General features: G+C 43.5%; 1 protein-coding gene across 2 annotated transcripts in view; it reads right to left on the bottom strand.

Annotated features, from left to right (window-relative positions):
- The window catches only part of WLS (Wnt ligand secretion mediator), a 65040-nt gene that overhangs the window by 24066 nt on the left and 14187 nt on the right, over positions 1 to 26787 (bottom strand). For both annotated transcript variants that reach the window (XM_027825870.3, XM_007063429.4), the window contains exon 2: positions 5773 to 6045. In XM_027825870.3, the coding sequence (XP_027681671.1) occupies positions 5773 to 6045 (273 nt within the window). The remainder of the gene's footprint in view (positions 1 to 5772; positions 6046 to 26787) is intronic.

Below are 26787 nucleotides of genomic sequence, written 5' to 3'. Positions count from 1 at the left end.
AAACCATGAAAGGTTTGTAACTCCTACTTGTATTGGCTATACTAAACCCCTTAGACAGTTAACTGTTCTTTCATACTTTTTGTTCAGCTGGGTAACATTGCTGATGTTGCAGATTTAAAAAAAAAAAACACACAACAGGGACCATGTATATAGTTAACATACTATAGTAAGGTGTGGAAATTGGAGCAAAAAGCAGACACCCCACTATGTTTGGCCACAAGACAAGGGAGTGGTTTTAAAACTGGATGTCAGACACAGATCATCGGAGGAACGAACAAAGAGACTCCCCATCAACATATTACTTGCTTCTTGTAACGCCCAATACACAGTATGTGCTTTCTTTACAGAAGTAAGGCACAACATTTGTCCTGAGGAGCTTATACTTTAAGTTAAGTTAGAGAGGTGAACTGAGAATAGGGCATGGGAAAAGGGTACAACATACAAATAAAGTAGTCAAAATTGTGCTTCTTGAGCTAGTTGGTATAAATTGGCTGCCTATGAGGAATTTAGCATGGCAAAAAATTGGGTCTTCAAGGAGGGATTTAAATATAGAGGGTAGGGACCTTGCAGATGAAGTCACAAGAAATATTAAGACCTCTAAACGAAAGTCTCACCCAAATTGCCCCCTCATATTCCATTAAGGGCTCATCTTCCAGTGGTCTTTTATCTTCTCTACTCCTGGCTTTTGGGTGCCTCCACTCCAGATCATATGGAGTGCTCTTTGAGCTCAGACAGCTGCAGGATGGGAACAGAGCCCATTCCAGATAGCGCCAGGTACTTTTGCGGATGAGAGTAAGGATTCCATCCCCCAAAACATAATCAGAACCAGGATAATAGGCAACACCTTCAAGGCTTTGGAGAGGCAGCCACACATCCTTCCTATGAAGGGAATTAAAGAGTCATGTATGGGCAGGGAAAGGTAGAGAGGAGTGTGAAGAGGGGGTAGTATCTTCTCCATACTTAAGGTATAGAGAAAGCAGGAGAGATTTCCGATTCAGGGAGAGAGAGAGAGAGTAGATGAGGAAGAGCAGCACCTCGCCTGTCTCTGAGTGCCCATAAATATATTTAGCTTGTCAAAATATCAATGTTCAGGGAATTAGTTACTCAGTTCCTCCATGTTGCATAGAATTCTCCAGTTTGCAGAACCATGTATGGCTGCAAAAACACTGCAGTGGATGGGGTTACACACAAACATGGTATCCACCACCTCCTTTGGTGTCAAAACATGAGACTGGCCAGGCACCTATAACAGGCTACTGTATATAGTTAAGATTCAGATTAAGCATGTGTAGTTGTGAGGGTTTCCCTTCCACTTCCCCCCACTGCATGCTCAGACTAGATGAATCTTCCATAGATGCACAGGACACTTGTGCACAGAAAAGGTGGTTATGCAATTCCATTGTAAATGTAACAAGATGCTGCATGGATAACAGAGCCATGGCTGGAGAAAATTCCAGATTTCACATCCTCATAGCACCTCAGCTGTCAATACCAAGATGTGGTGAATAATAATCTGACCTGCCCCACTGGATTATTTTGAAACTCTCTAAATGGGAAAATAAACTTGTTTATACAGTAGGCAGTGTGCCAAGGATGACTGTCTCCTGGTACCCACGTTCTCCTAAGGCTTCTAGCCAGTCACAGACTTCTCCATGACAGTTTCATGGACATCCATAAGATAACTGAGGTCACAATTACAAAAGCCCTAAAGAAAGACGATTTTGCTCTCTTTGCATTCCCCACGTCACATCTCAATGTTTCTGGATTTTGAGGCTAGAGATTCAACTGCTAGGAGCTTTCACCCGACTCCCTTTAAACTGTTATTAGTAGAGTGGGGGGGGGGGGGGGGGGGGGGGAGGGTGAGAGAGAGAGAGTCTAAAAATAGGGAAGTCATTTCACAGAATGACAGGTCTGTGCCAGCCGCATACTAATAGAGCAATCTGGAAAGACACTTGCAACTAGAAAAAATTGTCAGTTTTGGCATTAGCAGACGGCTAGCAAACAATAGAAGTACAAGCCAGCCAGCCTAGGAAAAGCAACGGGCCAGCTCACACAAATCTTAGTAGGAGCATGCAGGGCTAGACGAACTATGGTGTGACTTTTTTTTCCTGAAGGAGATTTTTTTCCTTCATGCTGACAGTACTGGAAACTTAAGTCATTCAAATCTATTAGGTTTTTTTAAGATTCACTTAAAATGTGTCTCCCCACCCCCACTTTTTTTATATTTATTTGGCTGAAAGTGTTTTACGTCCTTCACAAAACAGTTAGGGAATGTTGTAGGTAAAGTCACGCCATTGATTTACTACGTAATAAAATGCTGCCAGCACCTCCTGCTTATAAAGCACATTTCGTATAATCGATTTCAAGTGTTTTCCTCATTTTATACATGTTGAAACTGAGGCAGATATGTCAAGTGACTTGGCCAAGTTTGTAGCAAGAGTCGGGAATAAAACCAAGTCCAAGTTCACTAACTGTAAATAAAAGTAAATCCGTTCTTTGCATAAGAGGTTAAATATAACGTAGTCTGAGGAGGAGTGCTAATGTTCATTATTACTGATCTGGAAGACTGGACCATTGTGGACTGATGATGTACAACAGGTGAAGCTTGATAAACAAGGAAGTCCTACGTCCAAGAAGGTACAGCAGACAAATACTGTGTCCAGTGATACAGCACATTATCTCTCTTCCACTAAGCATTCAGCTATAACCAATGTGGTGATGGCGGCAAGATGTTCAGACAGTTATTTCTATTACTTAAGACTAGAGAGGACTGAGGAATAGAAATTTAAGTTGAAGGACTTAAGTTATGAGAACAACAACTGATAGAATCTAATGCAAACCTATTAAGCAAGTGAAAGAGGATTTAAGTTGTTGTTGGATGTGTACCCAAATTGGAATATTACCTCCTGAATGCAAAGTTACTGCTGAAGGATCAAAGGCCAGAATGCATGAAAGTTTAGACGAGCATAAGTGCAGGCAATGGCCGGCTAGGTGCTGGGCTAAGTTGAGGCATGTGTACTGTAGGTCAGTCAAGAAACAGCTGGTTTGAAACCAGGTGCTTTATGGTGGAATGAGCACTGATGAGCTGAGTGGCATTTTACCCAGTCCCAAAAAGTTTCCAGTGTTCTCTAACTCAATGACAGGAATAAGATCTAATTGCACAGTAATAGAGTAACACTTCAGGTTTCAAAAGAAGCCTTTTGTGCCGACTCTAAACAAGCGATTTCTTGTGGTCAGAAACCAGATCACCACAATGCTCCTCCCCCCCCAGTTCTACTTCACTTTCAAGGTTGCTGCCAGCCAGCTAAATGTCAGATTACTGCATACAAACATTCCCTCAGCGAGTGCCATCCATCGTCCTGGTAACTAAGCTCTTTCAACAGCTGTGTTATTGATGGAGACTGGCCAATGTTATCCACACAGAGCATTTGTTTCATACAGCTTATGTGAATGAAACTTACTGCACTGAGATAAGACTGGAATTCTATTTGCAGTCGTTACCTGCTTGACCAATTAAATGAAATATGCATGGCACATTTCAATAGCCAAATACAGACCATTTTAACTACTTCAGCAGTTCAGACTTCTTTGGCAGATTTCTCCATGCTCCCCATCTTTGCAGAACAGTCAAACTGACCAAGAGGATTTGTTGTTTTCAATATTTGAGTAAACATTGCATTAAATAGAAATAGCCGGTTTAGATCCAGAAATTAGCCATTTTTAGAGAAAAGCCAAGCTCAGGCAGCTTTCAATGTGAGTTGAAAGACATAGAAAAAGGCAGTTTGTTCTTAAGTATCTGGATCCTTATCAAAGACCTAATCACGTTCTAAAGATGTGCATGAAGGTGGTCTTCCTTTCTTCTGAAGAGCGTAATACCATTCAGCATTCCTGAAGGTATATTTTAGGGCTACCCAATTTGTGTTGCTTTGAGAAAAACCCATCTTACAGAGTCCACTTGGGGCCACAGTGCCATGACTACCATTTCATTCTACCAAAGGAAAGCCCCTGTTTAGTCAGTGACCAAGTTCTAAAGTTATTGGACTGACATACATCCCCAACTTGTGGCATTCTAAACAGTCAGTGATGCATAATGAGCAAGCAGAGTAATACTAATTAAACTGTGGTAGAACTATGACAGTCTCCCATTATCCTTGCCCTATGGCTCAAATGGCAAAATTTAGAACTCTAACTGGTCAGAAGAAAAACCTACATCAAAAATAACATGAGTCACTGCAACCTTGTCACTGGAGCCCCGCCCTCCCCTCCCCCCAGGCAAATATTGTATACATACTCCCTCCCAGAACCCTAATATCAGATTCCTCAAAATAATCCAACTCAGCTAGAAAATTCGAGTACTGAGAAGTACTGCAAATACACTTTTGTTCAGCTCAAACACCCTGCAGACCCCTAATGAACAGAGGTCCTGGCTTTTGCAGTGAAAAGTGAAAACCAGTTCAAGCAAGCATCAGAAAGTTACAGGGTCGCTGTTGAGTACAGATGAACATCCCTCTTATCCTTTCTCTGGTTTTCTGACTGTGCCTATGCAGATTTCAGTAGCCTTGAAAAGCTAATTTATAAATGCAAGGGATATGTGCTCACTAGAAGAAAAAAAAAAAAATGTAGATTTAATATGGTTGATTTTAGCTTTGTTAGGAGTACTACCGATTAATTTGTAACAACACTACATAATAATTTGGGACATGGATCTTAGGGGACTGACTTCCAAACAGTATCATAATGGAGATCAACCATGCATTTTACCATTGCAAAGTCTTTCAGAATGAGCTCTTGCAGGTGGGGCCAGCCCATGTTCTCATCCAAAAACGTAAGGCTACTACACCCAGTAACAGCAAGGAGAGGATAGATTCATGTTCACTCAACAAGAGCAAGACTAAAATAGGAATGATCTCAAGGTAACGTTCGATCATACGAAAGAGTCCACTCCATATTTGTGCTCTCAAACTGAGGGGGTAAAGAAAAAGGCCATTTCTGATGGCAGATCAGATCAGAATTACGCTTCAGCATTCTTTGTTGGGAGGGAGAGGAAGAAGAAGGAGGAGGAGGAGAGTTCCTCATGCTAACTTTCCTTCCTTTATGGAGCTGTCCCCTCCCCACAATTTCTTTTTCAGTGAGAAGGAGCCTCCCTAGCTCACACAAAATTTTAACAACTGACTATTCTTTCCACCGGCCATTCCAGCACTAGCACGCTGCTTTATAGCCCATCCAGTAAAATGCTGCACGTCAGATTAAAACAGCACTATCTCGTTAGCATCACTAACCTAGCATAGTTTCTGGAACTTTTCTAATTTTCTCCCATGCAGAGGGAGATCGTGGATCCCAGCTAGTGACCTTTGTTTTATGGTTCAAGTCCTAGTTCCACCAAGTTCAGTGGGAGCGGTATTAAAGCACAAAATGGTTTGTTATATAGTAGCATCTGGCAAAGGGGGATTTGGAGAAGACACTGCTCTTACCATGGTCACTCCCTTTTGTATGGTTGGGGGATATTTTGATTTTTCCATGATTTTATACACAGTAAATAATCCATAAATTGACAGAGCCTCGGGACGTTAAAATTCTCTTTAAGATGATGGTTTCAAAAGGGAACAGCATTTATATGTTCTCAGTTCGTATGTACCCCATGTAGCTCAACTTTGTCTACATAGAAAATTAAAATACATTTTAAGAGAAATTAAAAACAAAAAACCGCACACACTATGGTCAACGTTTTCTTGTACTGATCAAACATTTGGGGGGATACGGTGAGTGACATACTTATCTCATTATTTTTCTTGAACGCAATGTCCAGCTGCAGGATAACAAGTATGAACTGGAACCACGGACTCATCTCCTTGGTGGGGAGGGGGATGTGAACAGCAAACACAATGTCATTGGCTTCTATTTGTCTGCTCATTGCCTCGTCAAGATCTCGGATCCTCTCACACTGGTTGGGTCCCCAGGGCATTAGCCATTTGGTTTTGTGGTGGTTTTTCCGGACATCTACACATTTTATTGACAAGTAGGGCACAGCCGAAGTGGGACTTGGAGCTGAAATTGAAACAAGCCACATTTTTAGAATCTTTAACATGTTACATGACTAACAGTTTATAAAACCAGATTATCCCCTCAACCCCACAGAAAAGTACAGGAAACCAGTTACAAGAGAGCAGTCATTGCTATTAGCCTTTTAAAAATACTTTAGGAATCCTTTCAACGTATGCAAGAAGCAACACAGTAGTTAAGTAAAGAAGTTTCTAGGTGAGAAAGTTTTAGCCTTGTTCCACTGACTAGGCACGCCAGTGGCATTTTGCATCACATGATGGAGTAGCCACTGTGACCACGAGGGCCACTTTTAAAGGAGGCCAACCGGAAGTGAGATGCAGAACGTAGTATGTCTATCCACTGGATCAGGCAGTGTTGTCCAACTTATGGCCCTTCGGAGTGACTAAAGGAAATGTGGTCTCAAAAGACATTTCTGTAAACTGTGCGCTGTGATTTTACTAGATCAGTTGCTACATGGCATAGTGGAAGAATTTACAGATGTGAATGTGCCACCTATGCATTTCAACTTCTTTAAGAGAGAGGCAATTACAGATTTTCAAAATCTAGCCTCTTTTCTTGTGCTTGTAATTATTTATTTGAGAGACAAAAAAACTAGCCGGAGGGTCATATTAGACATTAGACAACAATATATCTAATTTGTGGGTTCAGTCATGTTATGTCACTTGCACATCTAGATACTTGTCCAAGGAGATTTCTAACATAAGAAGGGAGACCAGGATGAGGCATTATAAAAAACAAAAAGCCACATGCATCCCAGCTTACTTTATCTAGCTAGAAAACATATCGCTCCTAGTTCTTAAATACAAAGCCATTCCTTGCCTTTAGCCTTATTTCTGCAGAGAGAAATTTGAATGCAAGTTGTTTTTAAATTGCATCAGCATGATTTAGCCAGCTGAATGCATAGAGCTTGAGACGAGACACCATTTGGCTCCATCCACCCCAGTTGGTTAAGCCATGTTAACACATTTTAAACTGAATTAGTCTTCAAAACAGCGCTCATGGTAACATTACTACTTCTGGATTAACGAATGACTTCCATTCATGGCAGCAGGTCTCTAGGAGACACCATCACTCACAGGAAATTTTGATAGATGGGCTTTACAAACCAGGAGTAAGAGGCTTTATTGCGCTTTTTGTAGCTTGCTAGAAATGTCACCTTAAAAATCTCTGGGCTGTGAGGCTCTCAGTCTTTGCAGTCACTAATTCAAGTTTCTGCAGTTGTGCCATACTTGCATCCTGTGCAGCTGGGGCCAGAGATATCACTGTGGCCCCTGAACAAGATTTCACAATGCCTTTTCACAAGAGTTAGCAACTCGGATGCCTTTTCATTGGGTGCTACAGAGTTGTAGCAACAACAGATGAGGCTTCCCCTCAACTTTGACTCTGCCCATCAAGTGAAACCTTGGGGAACAGCAGCAAAGTGGTAGAGGAAAGAGTCTGCAGGACTGCCCAGGTTGACACGTTGGGTTCAGATAAATGCATGACCTCATGCTCATGATGTGCATTTAGGGGGGGAGAATGCTCTTCCCAGAGAGTTACCAGAGTAAGTGGCCTGTGCATTAGAGTTCTGCAAAATGTGGCGGTAGAGCTAGCAGGAATGCTCTCAGCCTGCAGAGCTACACTATACCATTATGCAACCTTCAGACTGTAGTAGCCACCCATCAACCTCTATCTGCTGGATATTCTCCTATATGCTGCGGGATGAGGTGGCCCGGGGGGGGGAGAGATCTACACATCTTCAAATTAGGCATCCAGATATGTTTCTACAGTGTGGAAAAACTCCCTGCACAATTACGCACCTACCTTATAACAGCTCCATATAGGGCTGTATTTCCCTAGTTTGTTTACGCCCAAGAATGTAGGGGTCAGAAGAATATAGCCTCTCTCTCTCACGTTTGTGAAGAGGTGTGGCAGCAGATTAATTGAATGGAGACACGAATGCACAGAAATTGCCTCTTCGAGTTCGGTTGGTATGAGAGACAGAGCCCTACCTAATGAAGATCAGCGTATTGCCAATAAAAATACTGTTTCTTTAAAGACTTCTATGAGGAGAAGTTTCTCAAAACGTACAGTCCCCATGTTCAGTTAGCATATTAATAAATTACCCAAGAGGCTTATATTCCAACAAATATTTATCCTTCATGGCCCAGTTTCTGCTTAATCTTGCAGCGAAGTTAAAAAGTGCTCAAGTAGGTAAGCAGACATAGGAGGGTGACTTCACAGTGGGATCAAAATAAGATTAGCTGGTGGAAAAGGAATAAATGGATTCAGCTCCAGGTACCTTCAACAATAACAGAGATGAACTGAATATTATTGGTCGCAGCAATTTACTTTGCACACATTCCCTTTCAATATGTCCCAATGAGCAAGTCCCTGTGTAAAGCTCATATCAGTAACTGATAAATAACCGTATCATGAACCTTATCATGCAGATGAGACAATGACCTGCTCTGATTAACTGAATCAAAGCATGTTGCTCGGGTAAAAGTGTATTTCTCTTGCTGCTGGATCATGACTTAAAAAGCAAAAAAAAAGCAAGTTGGATAGTACAATGAGTGTCTGAAGCTACTGTCCCATCTGGAAGACAGCCATGAATTTAACAGTTTCTAGCATTGAAATTCAGTGCTGCTGCATTCATCGTCCTCTCTCCCCTTGCCCTAGCCCCCAGAACAGATCTGATTTCCCTATGTGTGAGTGAGTAAGTCACAGACCCGTTACACTACACAGCTATAACCAGTTCAGAGGACACACAATTACAACTTGGATAAAGAGCTCAAGTGTAGATGGGACCTAACCCTGTTATGCAGGCAGGGCTACATTCAGTCTACCCTACAAGATTTATCTGTGTTGCAATCAGATTATTTTATGTAATTAGCGTAGAGAAGGTTTATTTGGACAAAACAAAGAAACCCAATTACGTTTGATTGCCATTGTATTCATACCCAATGGCCTTGTCTACATTATGCTGTTTTTCCATGAAAGTTTCCCACCATTGCTGTCAGCTTAGTGGTCGCAATGGTAGAGAACACTATTGTAGACAGACCAGCAGTTACCAGCCACTTTGTGGTCTAAAACTTGTTCAGAGACCGTTTAGGCAACAGTGACTAAGGGCGTGTCTACACTTGCCATTTAAAGCGGAAAAAGTCCTTTTTGCGCAAACACCATGGGAGCATCTACACTTGCTAATGACTTTTTGCAGAGAAACTCAGAAGTTTCACTGCAAAAAGAAAACCACCACCACGAAGAGGCGTACAGCTCTTACCGGTGATGCTTTTGTAGTGAGATACAAGTGAAGACACGTTCTTCCTGTTTACACAGCTTTTAGCCTCTGGGGGATCTCCCACAATGCCTAGGGGACCAGCAGCTCGGAGGCCAGGTAAACAGACACCCACCCCTCCCCCTGTAAAGCCCCGGGAACTTTGAAACTCCCTTTCTTATTTTCTTGGCAAGTGCTCACTTATCTGGCCAGGCGACAATGCCTGCTCCATGGAGCAAACGATCCCCTGCTTGGAGCAATACAGAGCTACTGGAGCTTATCAGTGTTTGGGGGAAGAGGAGGCTGTGCAGTGACCCAGGATGCCTGGCGATCACACCCCCCTCCTCCCACAAGACCCATCATCAAACTGGAGAGAGCTGCACTGGGGGATAGCTGCCCTAGAGCGCTGCTCTCATCGGGGATGGAAGTGCTGCTAATGTAAACACTCTGACGCCTCCAGAATTAAGTGAGTACACAAACCAGCGCTTTACTTTCACCAGTTCCCTATCACAGCACAAAAATTCTGCAAGTGTAGACATCGCCTAAGACATCTGATCACTAGTGGTCTCACCATTGCCTAGGTTCTGCAGCCCAGGTGAAACCTAATACCACCCACTGGCTCCTCACACAAAGCAGAAGTTGGTGCAATAAGGTTCTCTAAAGTTCCTTGCTCTTCCAGTTGGACTGGTAACAGCCGAGGAGAAATGTTTTGTATGGAGATTTATTTTATTGTGTTAAGTCAGAACACCACCAGGACACTTGGGATTCATGGCAGTTTTAGCAGCTCTCTTTGAATGCTTCAAAAATATGCTGTTCTGTGCCCCTGCTGCTCATCTTTTGAGGACATGTGGAGAAGTAAAGAGAAATTTATAAGACATCTGGATTCTGAAGCTGTCTGGCAGCACTTCAGAGATCAGCAAGTTTTACTCCATGGCACAAACTATGTTTTATCTCAGTGGAATGGCTAGTGTCTAATCTAGACTGCTACCCACTTCAAAGCAATGGTGGGCCAGAGATGTGACTGAAAGCAAGCACTTGGGGTCCTAGTCTCCTCTCACTTAAACTCGTTTCGCACAAGTGAACCTCCACGGTCTTTAATAGTTACTCCTGATTTACACCAATATGAGAAAAGAGTTACTCCCTTAGACTTAAAAGGTAAATAAAACAGATGAAACCCCAACAAATCCTTCAGTACTGGATGTAGGAATCAAAGAATTTGATGGTGTTCGGGGGTTTTTAAAGTTCTTCTCTCTTAGAAATAAAGGTTTTGTTTTAACATCGCTTCTACTATGCAAACAATGATCATTCTTGTGTGAAAGTAGTTCTGCCATGTTTCTAATGTCACCTGGGAAATAAATATTTTAAAACTACACATATGCATCAGAGAACTCACAAACCCTGGAGCTAAGTGGAACTGGAATCATTCTGATTCTGAATCTAGCAATCATGATTTTGAGAGGGTTCTAAATATGACAGAGTTCTCCCATTCCTAGCTGAGTGTTCATATTTCTGCAGTCTTGTGTGATACACAGTAGGAATTATTTTCCAGAGTGGGAAGTGGCAGTAGAAAAATTGAACCAGGAAAAGAGAAGAAGTTTTGTGCTTTTCACAGCATTTGGGCATTTCATGAAGCATGCAATCACTTCCAGATTGGTGCTTCTAAAGACAAACAAACATTCTCTACATACAAAGCAGAAAACATGTCAGGGAAACTATCCCATCTGTGGCATTTAAAAAGGAGAAGAGAGGACCAGCTAACATTAAACGAAAACATTCTTGCTGCTTCTGCTTAAACCAAAGTCTAAAAAGCCAGGGCTCTGGTATCAATTGGTTATGGAAATTGTGGCATCACAAAAATGTTGTATTATTTTGTTAAATGAAAACAATCTTTTTCCTCTTTACAACCAACTGCCATTAGTATAAAAAAAAAAATCAAAAATACCCCCCAAAAGAATCTTAGAATATATGCCACACTGTCTCTAGATACAGGACGTTTAGAGTACAATCAGGTTATTATGACCAGAAGGGAAAGCGTTTGCATTAGCCCCAATCCAGGAAAGCATCTGAAACACATTGAACTTTACATTTGATTTCAGTGGGACGTAAGGACTGTCTTAAATAGTGATTACCTAAATTAGGGTCAGGGGTTCAGAGATGCAAAACATCTCAGTTTAATAAATGTTTGCCCTAGTACACAAGGAGTAATAAGAAGTGTGGTACGCATTTATCTGGTCTCCCACCAGTTCTCTTTTAATGGTCATTACAATTAGCAACTGAGCTACAATGACTAGCCCCTCAGAAGAGTGAGGCAATCAAGACATTCCTTAAATGTTATATTCCTTTCCCCACCACCACCACCAACCATTAAAAACCCACAACCAATATTTAAAAAAAGGAAGTGACATCAGCTTGCATTCTGGTTCATCCAGTAGAGCTCTCTGGCATTTTCTCAAATATCACAACACTTGGTAAGTGCTGGAAGTAATAATAGGTCTAAAATATTATGACAAGTATTTACAGTATAAGGCTATGTCTAGATGTGCATTATACCAAATGAACTAAAAAGAGAGTCACTACAAACCAGAACACACTCCACGATTCTTCATAGCAACCAATTCAATATAGTTTGAGCTCTCAATAACGTCCACTAGATCATTCCTACCACAGTCCTAGTTTAACAACTGATATCCAGCTTTCTGAAGCATTACGAGTGATGTAGCATTAATATAAGATACTCCGTATTGCATTTATTTCAATTATCCAGTTTTTTTTAAATCAGAGCTAGAGCTGGTCAGAGAAGTATTTTCTGAAAAAAAATGTTCTTTTGATTTTTGTTTCATTGAAACACCAGAACGTTTTGAAAAGTGAAAAATTTTCCACATACAAAAAATTAAAAAAAATTTCCCCAAACTAAACTTTTTGTGTACCAAAACAAACAGCTTTCCTCAGAATCATTACAGATGATGTCAACAAGTGCCCTGGTGATATGAAAATATAAATGGAAACTTCATCTAAAATTACTTGAAAGGGAAAGATTCAAAACACCGTTTCCAACCATTTACATATTTTCACTCTAACACCTAGAGAGGGGAGAAAAAAAAATAGCATGCAGAATGCCAGTGATCCAAGCCAAAACATCTACAGGAAGAAAACGACATAGTAAGTCGTTTTAAATATGAAAGAAGGGGGCTAGAGTCAATGCAGACTCTAAGCTCCTACAGAATTCTGTTTTCATGCTTCAGAGTAACAGCCGTGTTAGTCTGTATTCGTAAAAAGAAAAGGAGTACTTGTGGCACCTTAGAGACTAACCAGTTTATTTGAGCATGAGCTTTCGTGAGCTACAGCTCACTTCATCGGATGCATAGCATATCGTGCTGTCACCACTAGCTCTCAACAACCAGTAAAGAACTTGCTGGTAATGCTTTTTGGTATGTTGATTTACTCACAAAGTAATAAAACCCACATGCAGATTGCAGCAATTCCAATTATACAGCAAGGTGTAGGAATTCACAGGACAAAATCCTGGTCAGTCTGATTTTTATAATTAGTTGGAGCACACATGCCAGCAAGCTCAAACACAGATAAAATGGCTCACGAATCAGACAGTGATGAAGTGAGCTGTAGCTCACGAAAGCTTATGCTCAGATAAATTTGTTAGTCTCTAAGGTGCCACAAGTCCTCCTTTTCTTTTTGCGGATACAGACTAACAGGGCTTCTACTCTGAAAGGTGTGTCTGCCTTCTTTCAATGGGTCAGTTGTGTAGCTGATGGTTCTTAATGGGCCATCAAGCAGGCTAGGCAGAGCTGACACCAACTTGTCTGGTGTGTCTCCCAGAAGCATAGCATAAGTTTGAACTACACACAGTATAGAGCTAATACTTATAACCTTAAATACAAAAATGATACATGCACACAGATAACCTAATCATAAGCAGCAAACTAGAACCTTGTCTTAGACACCTTATTTGACTCCCTTTATACAAGATTTGGTGCCACTACAGGGCCTTGGTTGCAATGATGATCTATATGGTTCCCGTTCATGTCAATAACGTCACATGGGGAAAAAACCCAGCAGGGGGTGCAAATATGCTTGCTGTTCCTGGGCACTAAAATGTCTAGTTACAGCTTTGAATGGGTTTCATCTGGGAAGGTTATTAAAGGCAGTTAGCTACAGAACAGATCACACAACTTTTGATCTTTTTGTCACAAAGATCCCTTTTGTTGTCTCTGCCCTCCACTATAAAAACCATACAGACCTGACTAAGTCGTGCCCAGATGGCCCTTTATGCCATTGTAGCACCATCAAGGCAGTGGATCTCCTCAGACATATACTGCCCCTCTCCAATAGTCCCTGAACTGCATTCCACCTACTCACTGCTTCCACAGGCCCCACTAGGGAGCCATGAGAAGCAAAGTATAGGCTACCACAGCCCCAGCAAAAACAAATCCCTGATAATTCTATGGTTAAAGCCAAGAAATAGGTTTTTAAAAGGCAACTGTGTCCATGATTATGTAACAGATTTGTGTCTTTGTTTTTTTCCATCCCCCACCACCCCATTAAACATGCACCTTCGCAGTAGAGTGTTAAATTCCTTTAGCCCCACAAGACAGTAATCTAGCACTAATGACTAACAAAAAACCAGCAGCTTTGCATGAAGAGTTTGAATTCTAGTTTTGTTTTTTTTAAATAAAAAGAAAAAAAGCTCTCCTGGAGCTTTTATACACATTGTAAGGTCTTTGATTTAAAGCAGGCATTTCTGAATTAAGAGGGATCATGATTTCTTCTTTAATGTTTCCTGCTTTGATGCAACTCATTATGGCTTTAAATATATGTTTTCGTTGCTGGCTGATTATGATTTTAGATACTTGGCCTGCAACCTCAGATATCTCCCCAGCCAAAGTTATAGCTCTGAGAAAGAAAAGACAATCTCTATATATTTCTTGTCAGGAACTGTACACCAAACAAGCATTGCCACTTGGCTTACATTACTTGTTTGGCTCAGATCCCATTAAATTGGAGAAAGCGTTAAACCAAGTGGAGAAAACGGTTTGTGAAACTGCAGCCAAGTCAACTAACAGTATTACAAAGTGCTATGCAAAACAACTCTACCATCAAGAGATTTCAGTTAAATATTGGTGCCAAGCATGCTGTTTTTAACCATGCTGTTTACATGCTTGCATTTGGTTCAGTTGTACATGTGCCTTGGTATATTTCAGTAGAAAGATCATTAAAAATGACATTTCTGAGCATAATACAGTGTGGTATTGCTAGCCTGAGATCTACAATTGCTGTTGTAATGAAAAACAAATGCAGTAATTACTGTTTAGATAATTTACTAGAGGTAACCAAGTACAAGGACTATTAATCAGGAAGCGTGTCATAGAATGGGGAGCTTTTCAGAAATTCTTTAGTGTAGGTCAGTAGTTCTCAACCAGGGGTACCACATACCCCCGAGGGTATACAGAGTCTTCTAGGGGGTCATGAACTCACCTAGATACTTGACTAGTTTTACAACAGGCTACATAAAAAGCACTAGCTAAATCAGTACAAACTGAAATTTCATATGATTAGTTATTTATACTGCTCTATACACACTGAAATACAAGTACAATATTTATATTCCAATTGATTTATTTTATAATTATATGGTAAAAATGAGACAGTAAGCAATTTTTCAGTAATAGGTGCTTTGACACTTTTGTCTTTTTAGGTCTGATTGTTAATATAAGAAAAGGAGCAGACAAACTGAATTATAATGAATGTGCTGATAGTTGTGCAAATACCTCAGACTCCTCGGTTAAGAACTTACATGAAGATAATGCCGCCACCAGTTCCAGTGCATGCAATAAACTGAGTAATGACCAACAGAAACAGACTGTCTCTTAGGCCATGTCTACACTATGAAAGTACTCCGATTTTACAGACATCAATTTTGGGGGACAGTCAAGTGCATGCGTCCACACTAAGCACATTAATTCGGCGGTGTGTGTCCAAGCAAGCATCGACATTCCGAGCGGTGCACTGTGGGTAGCTATCCCACAGTTCCCGCTGCCCATTGGAATTCTGGGCTGAGCTCCCAATGCCTGATGGGGCCAAAAATTTGTTGCGGGTGATTTGGGTAAATGTCGTCAGTCAACCCTCCCTCCCTCCGGGAAAGCAACAGCAGACAATCATTTCACGCTCTTTTCCCTGGATTGCCCAAGCAGATGCCATAGCACAGCAAGCATGGAGCCCGTTCAGCTCACTGCAGCAGTTATGGCCACTGTAAACACCTCATGCATTATTGTGCAGTTTATGCAGAACCAGCACCTGAAAAAACAGGCAAGGAGGTGATGGAAGCGTGATGATGGGGACATGAACTCAGTTTTCTCTAAAACCGCAGTCCCCAGCAATTTGGAGATCATGGTGTTAATGGGGCAGGCTCATGCTGTGGAACGCTGATTCTGGGCCCGGGAAACAAGCACAGACTGGTGGGACCGCACAGCGTTGCGGGTCTGTGATGATTCCCAGTGGCTGCGAAACTTTCGCATGTGTAATGACACTTTCATGGAACTTTGTGACTTGCTTTCCCCTGCCCTGAAGCACAAGAATGCCAAGATGAGAGCAGCCCTCACAGATCACAAGCCAGTGGCAATAGCCCTGTGGAAGCTTGCAACAGACAGCTACCAGTCAGCTGGTAATCAATTCAGAGTGGGCAAATCTACTGTGGGGGTTGCTGTAATGCACGTAGCCAAACGCAATCATTGAGCTGCTGCTATCAAAGCTAATGACTCTGGGAAATGTGCAGGTCATACTAGATGGCTTTGCTGCAATGGGATTCCCTAACTGTGGTGGGGCTATAGACGGGGAACGCATATCCCTATCTTGGGACAGGACCACCAGGGCAGCCCGTACATAAACTGCAAGGGGTACTTTTCAATGATGCTGCAAGCACTGGTGGATCCCAAGGGACATTTCACCAACATCAACGTGGGATGGCCAGGAAAGGTTCATGACGCTCGTGTCATCGGAACTCTGGTCTGTTTAAATGGCTGCAGGAAGGGATTTACTTCCCAGACCAGAAAATAACTGTTGGGGATGTTAAAATGCCTATAGTTATCCTTGGGGACCCAGCCTACCCCTTAAAGCCCTGGCTCATGAAGCCGTACACAGACACCCTGGACAGTAGTAAGGAGCTGTTTAACTATAGGCTGAGCAAGTGCAGAATGGTGGTAGAATGTGCATTTGGATGTTTAAAGGGTCGCTTGTGCAGTTTACTGACTCACTCAGACCTTAGCGAAACCAGTATTCCCATTGTTATTGCTGCTTGCTGTGTGCTCCACAATCTCTATGCAAGTAAGGGGGAAGACGTTTATGGCGGGGTGGGAGGTTGAGGCAAATTGCCTGGCTGGTGGTTACGTGCAGCCAGACACCAGGGCGGTTAGAAGAGCACAGGAGGGCGCGGTGCGCATCAGAGAAGCTTTGAAAACCAGTTTCATGACTGGACAGGGTACTGTGTGACACTTGTTTGTTTCTCCTTGATGAAAACCCGCCCCCTTGGTTGCCTCTAAATTCCCTGTAAGCCACCTGCCCTCTCCCCTTTGATCACATCTTGCTTGCAAAGGAAATAAAGTCACTATCATTTAAAAAACATGTATTCTTTATTAATGGATTATAAAAATAGGGAGATAACTCACAAGGTAGCCCAGGTGGGGTGTGGGAGGAGGGAAGGAAAAGGCCACTTTAAAACTTCTTGAATGACAGCCTTCTGTTGCTTGGACTGTCCACTGGGGTGGAGTGGTTGGGTGCCCAGAGCCTCCCCCCCACGTTCTTGGGCATCTGGGTGGGGAGGCTATGGAACTTGGGAAGGAGGGAGGGCAGTTAAACAGGGGCTGCAGCAGCAGTCTGTGATCCTGCTGCCATTCATGAACCTCCACCAGATGGTGGAGCATGTCCGTTTGATCCCGCAGTAGCCCCATCGTTGCCTCATGCCTCCTCTGATCTTCCTGCGGCCATTTCTCCTCATGTTCATCGGCCACTTTCTTGTACTCTGCTATTGTGTCCCTCCACACATTCTGCTGAGCTCGGTCAGCGCTGGACGACTGCATGAGCTCAGAACATTTCATCGCACGTGCTTTTTTTTCGCCGCCTTATCTGAGATAGCCTTTGGGACAGAGGAGGGAGGCTTGAAACATTTGCAGCTGCTGGAGAAAAAAAAAGGGAGTGAAGATACATTTTACAGAACAATAGCTATACTCTTTCACGGTGAACAACACTATTCACATTACATAGCACATGTGATATTGGTACAAGGTTGCATTTTGCATCTTATATTGAGTGCCTGCGGTTTTGATGTTAGAGATCACACATTCAGTGCCAGGCAACAGAATTCGGCTTGCAGGTGGCCATGGAAAGCCATAGTCTTTTGGCTTCTGCAACCTTCTTAACAGCAGTGTCCTCCTCTCCCATACCAAGCAAAGCATGTTGAGTTGGCCATTTAGTGCTGTGGTTTTCCTGTTAACATGCAGCAGCCAAACTAACCCCCGTCATCCCCCCCCGCAATCCAATTCTCTGGGGATGATCGTTTTACCCCTCCCCCCACCACGTGGCTGCTAGCCAAACACGAACAGCTCAGTGCCAATGCCCCCCACCCACTGCATGGCTAACTGCAGGGAGGATTTCTTTTCAGCCACAGGCAAACAGCCCAGTAGGAACAGCCACCTCTGAATGTCCCCTTAATTAAATTCCCCTATTTCAACCAACCAGGTTACCATGAACGATATCACTCTCCTGAGGATAACAGAGAGATAAAGAACAGATGTTGTTTGAATGCCAGCAAACACCAGGACCATACGCTGCCAGGCTTTGTCATGCAATGATACCAGATTACTTGCTACTAGCATGGCGTGGTAAAGTGTTCTACCATGGAGGACGGAATAAGGCTGCTCTCCCCAGAAACCTTCTGGAAAGGCTTTTAGAGTACCTCCATGAAGCTCTCCTGGAGATGTCCCTGGAGGATTTCCGCTCCATCCCCAGACACATTAACAGACTTTTCCAGTAGCTGTACTGGCCACAAATGCATCCCAAGACGTCAGGGCTACTTAATCATTTAAAAACGCTTGCTTTTATATCATGTATTATATTTAAAAAAAAGGTACACTCACCAGAGGTCCCTTCTCCAGCTTCATTGGGTTGGGAGGGTATTTCAGCCAGGGTGATAAAAAGATCCTGGCTGTCGGAGAGAACGGTGTGCTGTGTGCTCTCCTCAAGCTCGTCCTCCTCCTCCTCCTCCTCCTCCTCCTCCTCATCTTCCCCATCCACAAAATCCTCAGGCATGGCGGAGAGTACCCCATCATCGGAGTCCACGGACAGGGGTAGGGTAGTGGTGGCAGCTCCCCCCCCCCCGAATTGCATGCAGCTCAGCGTAGAAGTGGTATGTCTGTGGCTCTGTCCCCGAGCATCCATTTGATTCTTTGGTTTCCGAGCTCCTTAAGTTTCACATGGCATTGTGTTGTGTCCCTGCTGTAGCCTCTGTCCCTCATGGCCTCAGAGATTTTTTGAAATGTTTTGGCATTTCGTCTTTTGGAATGTAGTTCTGATAGCACAGATTCCTCTCCCCATACAGTGATCAGATCCAGTACCTCCCGTTCGGTCCATGCTGGAGCTCTTTCGATTCTGGGACTACATGGTCACCCCTGTGCTGATGAGCTCTGCATGGCCGAACAGGAAATGAGATTCTAAAGTTCCCGGAGCTTTTCCTGTCTACCTGGCCAGTGCATCCATGTTAAGAGTGCTGTCCAGAGCAGTCACAATGGTGCACTACGGGACAGCTCCCGGAGACCAATACCTTTGAATTGTGTCCACACTAACCCTAAATCGAAACGGCAATGTCGATTTCAGCACTAATCCCCTCGGTGGGGGAAGAGTACAGAAAATCGGTTTTAAGAGCCCTTTACGTTAAAAAAAAAAAAAAAAAGGCTTCGTTGTGTGGACGGGTACAGGGTTAATTCGATTTAACACTGCTAAATTCAACATAAACTCGTAGTGTAGACCAGGCCTAAGCAAGTAGTTTTAGTGAGGAGTAACTTTGAGGGTAGACAAGACCCCCCCCCCCAAAAAAAAAAAAACACACCAGACTCCTGAAAATGGTACAGTAGTCTGGAAAGGTTGAGAGCCACTGGTGTAGGCAAGGTTTAACAGAAAATACCTTTAACACAGGGGTCCCCAAACTTTTTTGGTCTCCCCCCAGGAGCCAGGGGCCACAGTCGGGGCTGGAGTTGTGGCTGGGGCCATAGCCAGGAGCACATGGGGCAGGGCCAGAGTGTAGCCTGAAGGCAGAGCAGGGCTGGGCAGCACTTCCTCCCTAACCCTGTGTGGGCTGTCCTGGGCCCCACTGGGCCTCCCCCCCCGAAAAGTTTGTAACACTCCCCCACTCCAGACGGCAGGGCCCCACAGTCTGAGGACCACTGCTCTACTACCACCACTAAACACCTCCAGAGTTTGCCACATTGGAAGCCCAACTGGGAAACTGGCACCTGCAAGTGTAAGCAGACATTGTGCTGAACACACTTGCTCCGAGCCCTCTAATTAACATAGTGCTGAAAACAGCTTCTGGAGCCAGAAAGCCAGCTATGCTAGAGTTCCCACCGTTGCTAACGCTGGTTGACCTGAAAGGTATCAGTAGAATTTTTGGATGAAAAATCCTTCCTCTAGCCAAGTCGAGACAGCAACTCATAGCACTCACTTCTTGGGTGGTGAGGCTGAATCTCCAAGGCGTGAGTGTGCATGCAATATTGGTGATGCATCAGGAGTAACTAATGGTCACCTCCAAGTCTCCTTACCACCAAGGTTTATCCAGATTTCCCTCCTCCCCCCAGTTTTGTGATGGTGTAACAGACTGCTTGGCAAAGGATCCCCCTGCTCTTTGTCAGGTCTGAGGTGAAAGCTATTGACAGACTCATTACACTACTAAACACACATCTTGCAGGGCATTTATCCTTAAGGGATATCATGAGGTGTCTACAGAAAGCTTGTAACTTACCAAGACTCAAAATCATTACAAGAGGTATGTACAGGTCACATTTAAAGGAACAATGTATTTATATTGGAAGTTTGCTTTATGGACTGGAGTAGAGCTTAAATCACCAAGAAGTAATGGGCCTCAGGGATGGCCCATCCAGGCAGGAGGGAGTTGTCACTCCTCCCTAATCAGCCAGTGAGGTAAAGCAAGGCTCAACTGACCAAGCTTGCTCCCTCCCAGAACTATTAATGGAAAACCACCAAAGACATCACCAATCAATCAAAACCTATTTGTGGTGGGGAGAGGGGCTGAGAAGGGGTCATTACTGCAGACAGAGCTTCACCCTGGCTGTGAACACAAACAAAAAGAAAGACTTTCCAGTATCAGAGTACAGGAAAGGGCACTCTGGCTCCATTCACTGAGAAAACCTCATGGGAAGAGCAAGTGAGCTCTCACGAACATTTTGGATCAAGGTTACCGAGAAGCCAGCCTTCTTGGCAATAGAGTAAGGGGATTTTTTTTTTAAATTAATCCTGCCCCCTCCGCCAGTTCAGTTGAATAGATAGGAAAGGAAGCTATCGATAAGTGTGTTTATGATTTTGTTTTGTATTGTACGGTAACCACTTGCTTTTCCATCACTCTCTCATTTCTAGTTAAATCTTTATTCTCTCAAATAAACCTACTTTGTTTTTACTCACAAGTGGCGTGTGGTTTACAGGAGTGTTATTTCCAGGAAAAACTTGTAAACTGGGGTATGTTGCATCTTTGGGTGCAAAGGATCTGGGATTAGCTAGTATCAGGAGCTGGATATCACAGGGGAACAATCAAAGGGATTCAGGGATTAGGCTTCACCCATTGTTAACCTGCAAGGTGAAGGAAGGGCTGGCATAGCCCAATGGAGACAGACTGAGTGACTGAAGGGCGAGCACTGCAGTGTTCGGGAGCTGACACCCACAAGATGACTCCCTCTCGCTAGAGGCAGGAGGTAACAAGGTAACTAACTCACAGTCCTGGATACCCAGAGAACACTCACAGGTGGGCAGACATAGAAGATGAACACAAGAGGCACCTCAGTAGCCTGTCTATTGCAGCTCACTGCTCTTCAAAGAAGTCCTGATTCAAGCAATGAATATTTGCCATTTCTCACACTATGTTCAAAGAGACAAGGGGGAGGAGGTAATATAGTATTAAATACAGTATTTTAATCAGACCGACTTATGTTCATGAGAGAGACAAGCTTTCAAGCTACAGGTGACCTGAAGAAGAACTCTGTGTAGCTCAAAAGCTTGTTCCTCTCACCCACAGAATTTGGTCTAATAAGAGAGACATTACTTCACCCACCTGGTCTCTCAGATATCCTGGAGCCAACATGGCTACAACACTGTTCAGAGCTTGTTCATATCCATATTGTAACAAGTTTGTCTGGAAGGTATTTGCTGACAAACTCTGGTCATCTCTGTCTGACTAAGTAGGGGGTCAGATTGTTCTACCTCTGCAACGAGCAACTGCAAAGATTCCTTACTCTCAAAAAAAAAGCCATAAGCCTTGGGAAAGAATATTCCAGTTTACATGGAGTTAGCCAGACTATGCAGCAGCCTGCACAACAGCCTGCCAGGGAAGCACTATACCCTTTGATATTTTTAGTCGATAATCTAGTTAGGGTAAAACAGATCTCTCAGGCAACATTTCTCCCTCTTGCTAAATCTAGTAACTCTCCTTATGAAGAGGTTTTCTTGAATTTTCAGCTAAGTTTCCTTTGCTGTTATTGCATTACTCCTCACTATACACTGTGGTACCACCCTCATAATTTCCTACACAATTTTTCCAACTTTTAATATTAAAAGTAATTCTGTAGCTAATGATACATGGGTCTTCCACTCAAGTCATATCCATGAAACAAGCCATCATTTATTAGGGTTAGGGGTATTTCAATTTGAGTAATTCATGTAACTTCAGGTTTCAGAGTAGCAGCCATGTTAGTCTGTACTCACAAAAAGAAAAGGAGGACTTGTGGCACCTTAGAGACTAACCAATTTATTTGAGCATAAGTTTTCATGAGCTACAGCTCACTTCATCGGATGCAACCAAAGACTTAAGCTAGAACTTAAGTATTATTTATCATAGATCAATCAGTTCTAGGAAGCCAGAAGACTGAAGCTGGTAGTGCTGCACTGTTCTCAGGACCTTTTTAAAAAAAACCCTACAACCTTGAATTCTTGATAGTGAGATTGTCATTATTTTATTTAAATTGCTAGCTATTATTGCCAGTTCGTACATACCTCAGCCATTTTTTTTTAATCCTAATGCTGCATTCCTATTTTTTGGGACTCTAATAGTCTCTCCTCCAGAGCACCCAGATTCAACCTTTACCCAAAAACCTAGGGCCATGTTTCTTATATTGTTATGGCTTGTCTACATGGGAAAAAAGCCCATAATAGCCAGCTCAGAATAGCTATTGTGCACTAGCTCCACCTGTGAACAATCTTACTCTGCAGAGAAGGTACATCTGCATTGCAATCGGGAAGTGTGACTGCAGCACATGATATATGAGCTAGCTTTGATCTAACCAGATCAAAGCTAGTTCAACTAACAACTGCAGCAGTGAAGCACCCGCTTGAGTACGTACCCAACGTCCCAAGGGGGTGCCACTAACCCATACAGCTTCAGCTCCACTGCTATTGTTAATGGAGGTAGCTTTGATCTAGTGTGACCACAGCTAGCTCAAGTATGTTTATACTGTACATGCTGCACATGCAGTCACAACAGCTGATTATACTGCAGACATGCCCTACCAGTGCCTTTTTGTGGTTTAGGAAAGATTAACCTATAACACAAAGAGGCACTCTTAAATGCAGAATAAGAGTGTATTTTAACTCCCCATGTGGACAATCACAGCTATATCGCACTAACTTACCACCCTAGTCATTTCACACTAACTTCCCCATGTAGACAAGCCCCCACTGCAAGATCTCAAGTTCACTTGTGCCAGTATTTGATCTGAAACAACCCCACCAGGCTGCAAAAGCCTATGTAGGTTGTTGCAGAGTGTTTGATGCCAAGTCCTTAATAAAGGAATGTCCCAATGACCTCCAATAGTTAATATACTTAACTGTCAGCTCAGTTTTTTTAGACTACATACAGACCACTCTCCTATAAGGTAAGACGTGGAAGTTTGTTACATGTTTGATATCAAATATTCAGAATTAACTGATGCCTTAACACAGTCACACAAGAGTACTCTTGCCTTCCTCTGGCATAAAACTTTGAGTATGTGCTACTTACCTTGCACAGTAACTGGAGGTCTTTGAGATGTGTCTCCCTAGGGGTGCTCCACTACGAAGTGGGTTTACATCTGTGCACTCCTGACCAGAAATTTTAATCAGTGTCCACAGGCCTGTGCCCTAGATATCTTTGTGCTTTGGTCCAAGGGCATATCGGGGAAGGGGAGGGAAGAGAGGTGGATCCACCACCTCTTCAGTTTCCAAGGTCCAGCACAAAGATTCTGAGGCAGAGGAGAAGGAGGGCAGGTAGTGGAGAACCCATTCACACACACACACACACCCACCCACCCACCCCTAAGAGAACTTGAGTTACTGTACAAGGCAAGTAAGCTCTTCAAGTAGCGTCCCTGTGGGTGTTCCATCACAGGAGATTCCCAAGCAGTGCCTCAATTACAGAAGAGGGTGCAGAAGTGATGGATTCAGTACAGACTAGAACAGCATCACCAAAAGCCACATCAGCTCTGGAAGCAGGCACAATAGCTTTGGGCTGGGAAAAACGTACATCTAAAGACCAGGCTGCTCTGTAGACACACAAGATAGATGTGCTTGTCAGTAGGACAAGAGAGACAGACTGAGCCCTAGTGGAATGGAGCCTTGCATGGACACCTCAGAATCAGATTAGGTGTCAAACCCCAGGTCCATCAGAGGGGCAAGTGGTGCTAGTACTGCTAGTTGAGTGGTACCAGGAGCTGGGGAAAAGATCCAATAATCGCATCAGTACAGCGGTCAAGTCTTGTTTGGCTGATGAGATGGTACCAGTTGGAATGAGAAACTGGTGACTGGTTTGGTACTGGAGGGTAGGTAGATTCTGGAAGGTAAGTTAGTGGCAGCAGGGAGCATCTTTCATTACCCTGAGGCAAAAGTGACTCAGATTCTTCCAGGATCCAAAGATCCTCCCAGCAAGAGCCTGGATGGTACAGGGTAAGTACTCTCAAGAGTTAGTATGTCAGGTGGTACTGGAGACGGTGCTGAAGTATGATCTCAATGCCCTTTTCTGCTGGCGGCAGAAGGTGGTACTGACCAGGATTTCAGCTTAACCTTAGAGCCCTTGTGCTTTGGAGTTACCGAGTCTGGTGCCAGCTGCGGTGCTGCTGTAAGCTGTTTAACAGATGGCTTCTCAGTACACAGGTTGTTTTTCTAGCCAGTGCCGAGGGTCTCTGTGCCAGAGGAGATGGGGGCCCCCCCAGTAGTACCCTTAGGGGGAACACAATGCTCCTGAAATCCAGACCAAGAGAGTGACTTTCTGCTTCTTATCCTGTTCTGAGGAATGGGCTCTTTCTTTTTTGATGGTCTGCGGCAGGGTTGGCAACCTGCAGCTCTGGAGCTTACCTCAGGCAGCTCCCGGGCCAGCAACTGGTGTGTCTCTGCGCGCCCCTTGGTGGAGATGGGAGCAGTGGGTCTCCATACGCTGCCCGTGCCCGCAAGCACCGCCCCCGCCAATGGTTCCCGGCCAATGGGCGCTGTGAGGACTGTGCTAGGGGTGGGGGCAGCACATGGAGCTACTGCCCCCGCACCAGGGGCATACAGACATGCCAGCAGCCAGCTGCTTTCAGTAGGCAGCCTGCTTGAGCTCCGCTGTACCCCCTCCTGCACCCAAACTCCCTCCCAGACCATGCACCCCAATTCCCTGCCCAGAGCCCCCTCCTGTTTATATTCAAATTCAAACAGCTCATTACCAAGGCAACTGAGGCACCAACTGCAAGATGTTAGTCTTTAGTCCTGCTTGAAAATGAAAATCATGGCATATTCACCGAACATTGAGCAACTCTCTAAAGATGTCCAACAGCAGAAGTCACATTAAAAGTATTGGGGAGTAGTAATAACTTTAATATGTTCAATTAGTTGATCAATTCTAACTCTACAAGTAGCTTAGCTGATGTGGCTCTCGAAATATTTTGGTCAAAGACAAAAAAACCCAAACAAACCAAAATGACTGCTCTTCTATGAAAGGTTGCCGTCCCCTGGTCTGGGGGAACCACAGGGTCTTTGCTTACTGTCGCTGCAGCGACAGTCACAAGAGGTCTCTGGGCAACTGAATCAGATGTACAGAGGGTGACTGACGCCATGGGTTTTAGGGAATGTTCCATTAACAGGAGTTTAACCTGTTCTCCCTCCGTTTTTTAGATCTGCTTTTAATCCTAAACAGATCTTACACTTGGAGGGGATAAAAGTCTCTCCCAAGCAGTGGAGGCAGCTTGATCATCCAGCACTGTGGGGATAAGACCTATAACAGGGTTTAAACCCATGGGTCTTGGGCATAACCTGTTACTCAAGGCTGTGGGTTAAGGCCCTTATCAGGCATATGAATGAAGAGGAGGAGGATATCCCTCCCCTCAACTAAACCTCCTCCCCTAAAAACTACAAACTGTGCTAAACAGAAAACAAAATCAGTAAAAATAAAGATTAAAAAAAAATTAAAAAAAAGAAAATGTGAGAGAGGTAACAAGCCACATGGCTAGCTAACAGACACAGTGACACCCCCCCGCTCAAGCCACAGATGGCTGAGAAGGAACTGGAGTGGCAGCATCCCCACCCCTCAATACCAGAGAATGAGAATATCTAGGGTGCAGTTGCAGACCATGGACACTGCTGACAAAAAAAATTAAATAAATAAATCTCCAATCAAGAATACAAAGAATACAAATCCTGCGGTCGAGCATGCACAGGACACTACTCAAAGAAGAAATTAAAGCTGTTCCAGTCATGAGGGGCCACTGGATTAGTCTACCTTCTGCACCATAGTTCTTGCCTTCATCTTTAAGGCCATGTATAAGCCTGCCCAGTCTACATCTGTGCTCTCATCCTTTCCTTCTGTTAGCTGCACTCTTCTCCTAAGGAGGACCTGCAAGTGAAAAGGGAATGGGCCAGAAACCAGGCTTGGGCTCTTTTTTGTTTCTTTATACATTATATAGAAGGCCTGAAGGCAGTGAAGGAATTTTTTTAAACTCCTCATAAGTTCATTTTACAACATAAAGGAGGAAAAAAATATATAGCATGAGCCTGAAGTTAATTGTTGGTTTTGGATTTGTTTTAAGATATACACTCAATATTCAGGTCTTGTCCAAGCTAGACAGACTTGAATTAGAGGACATCTCAAGGATGCGAAAATTAAGGAGTTGAGAAGAGAAAGGATTTTTCGAGTGGTTTTGAAAACAGTCAACTTGCACCAGTTTAACTAAATTGATTTTAAA

The sequence above is a fragment of the Chelonia mydas genome, chromosome 8 (assembly GCF_015237465.2).
Source record: "Chelonia mydas isolate rCheMyd1 chromosome 8, rCheMyd1.pri.v2, whole genome shotgun sequence".
NCBI lineage: Eukaryota > Metazoa > Chordata > Testudines > Cheloniidae > Chelonia > Chelonia mydas.
The sequence above is the reverse complement of the archived record's forward strand: the minus strand, read 5'-3'. Positions and strand labels throughout refer to the sequence as shown.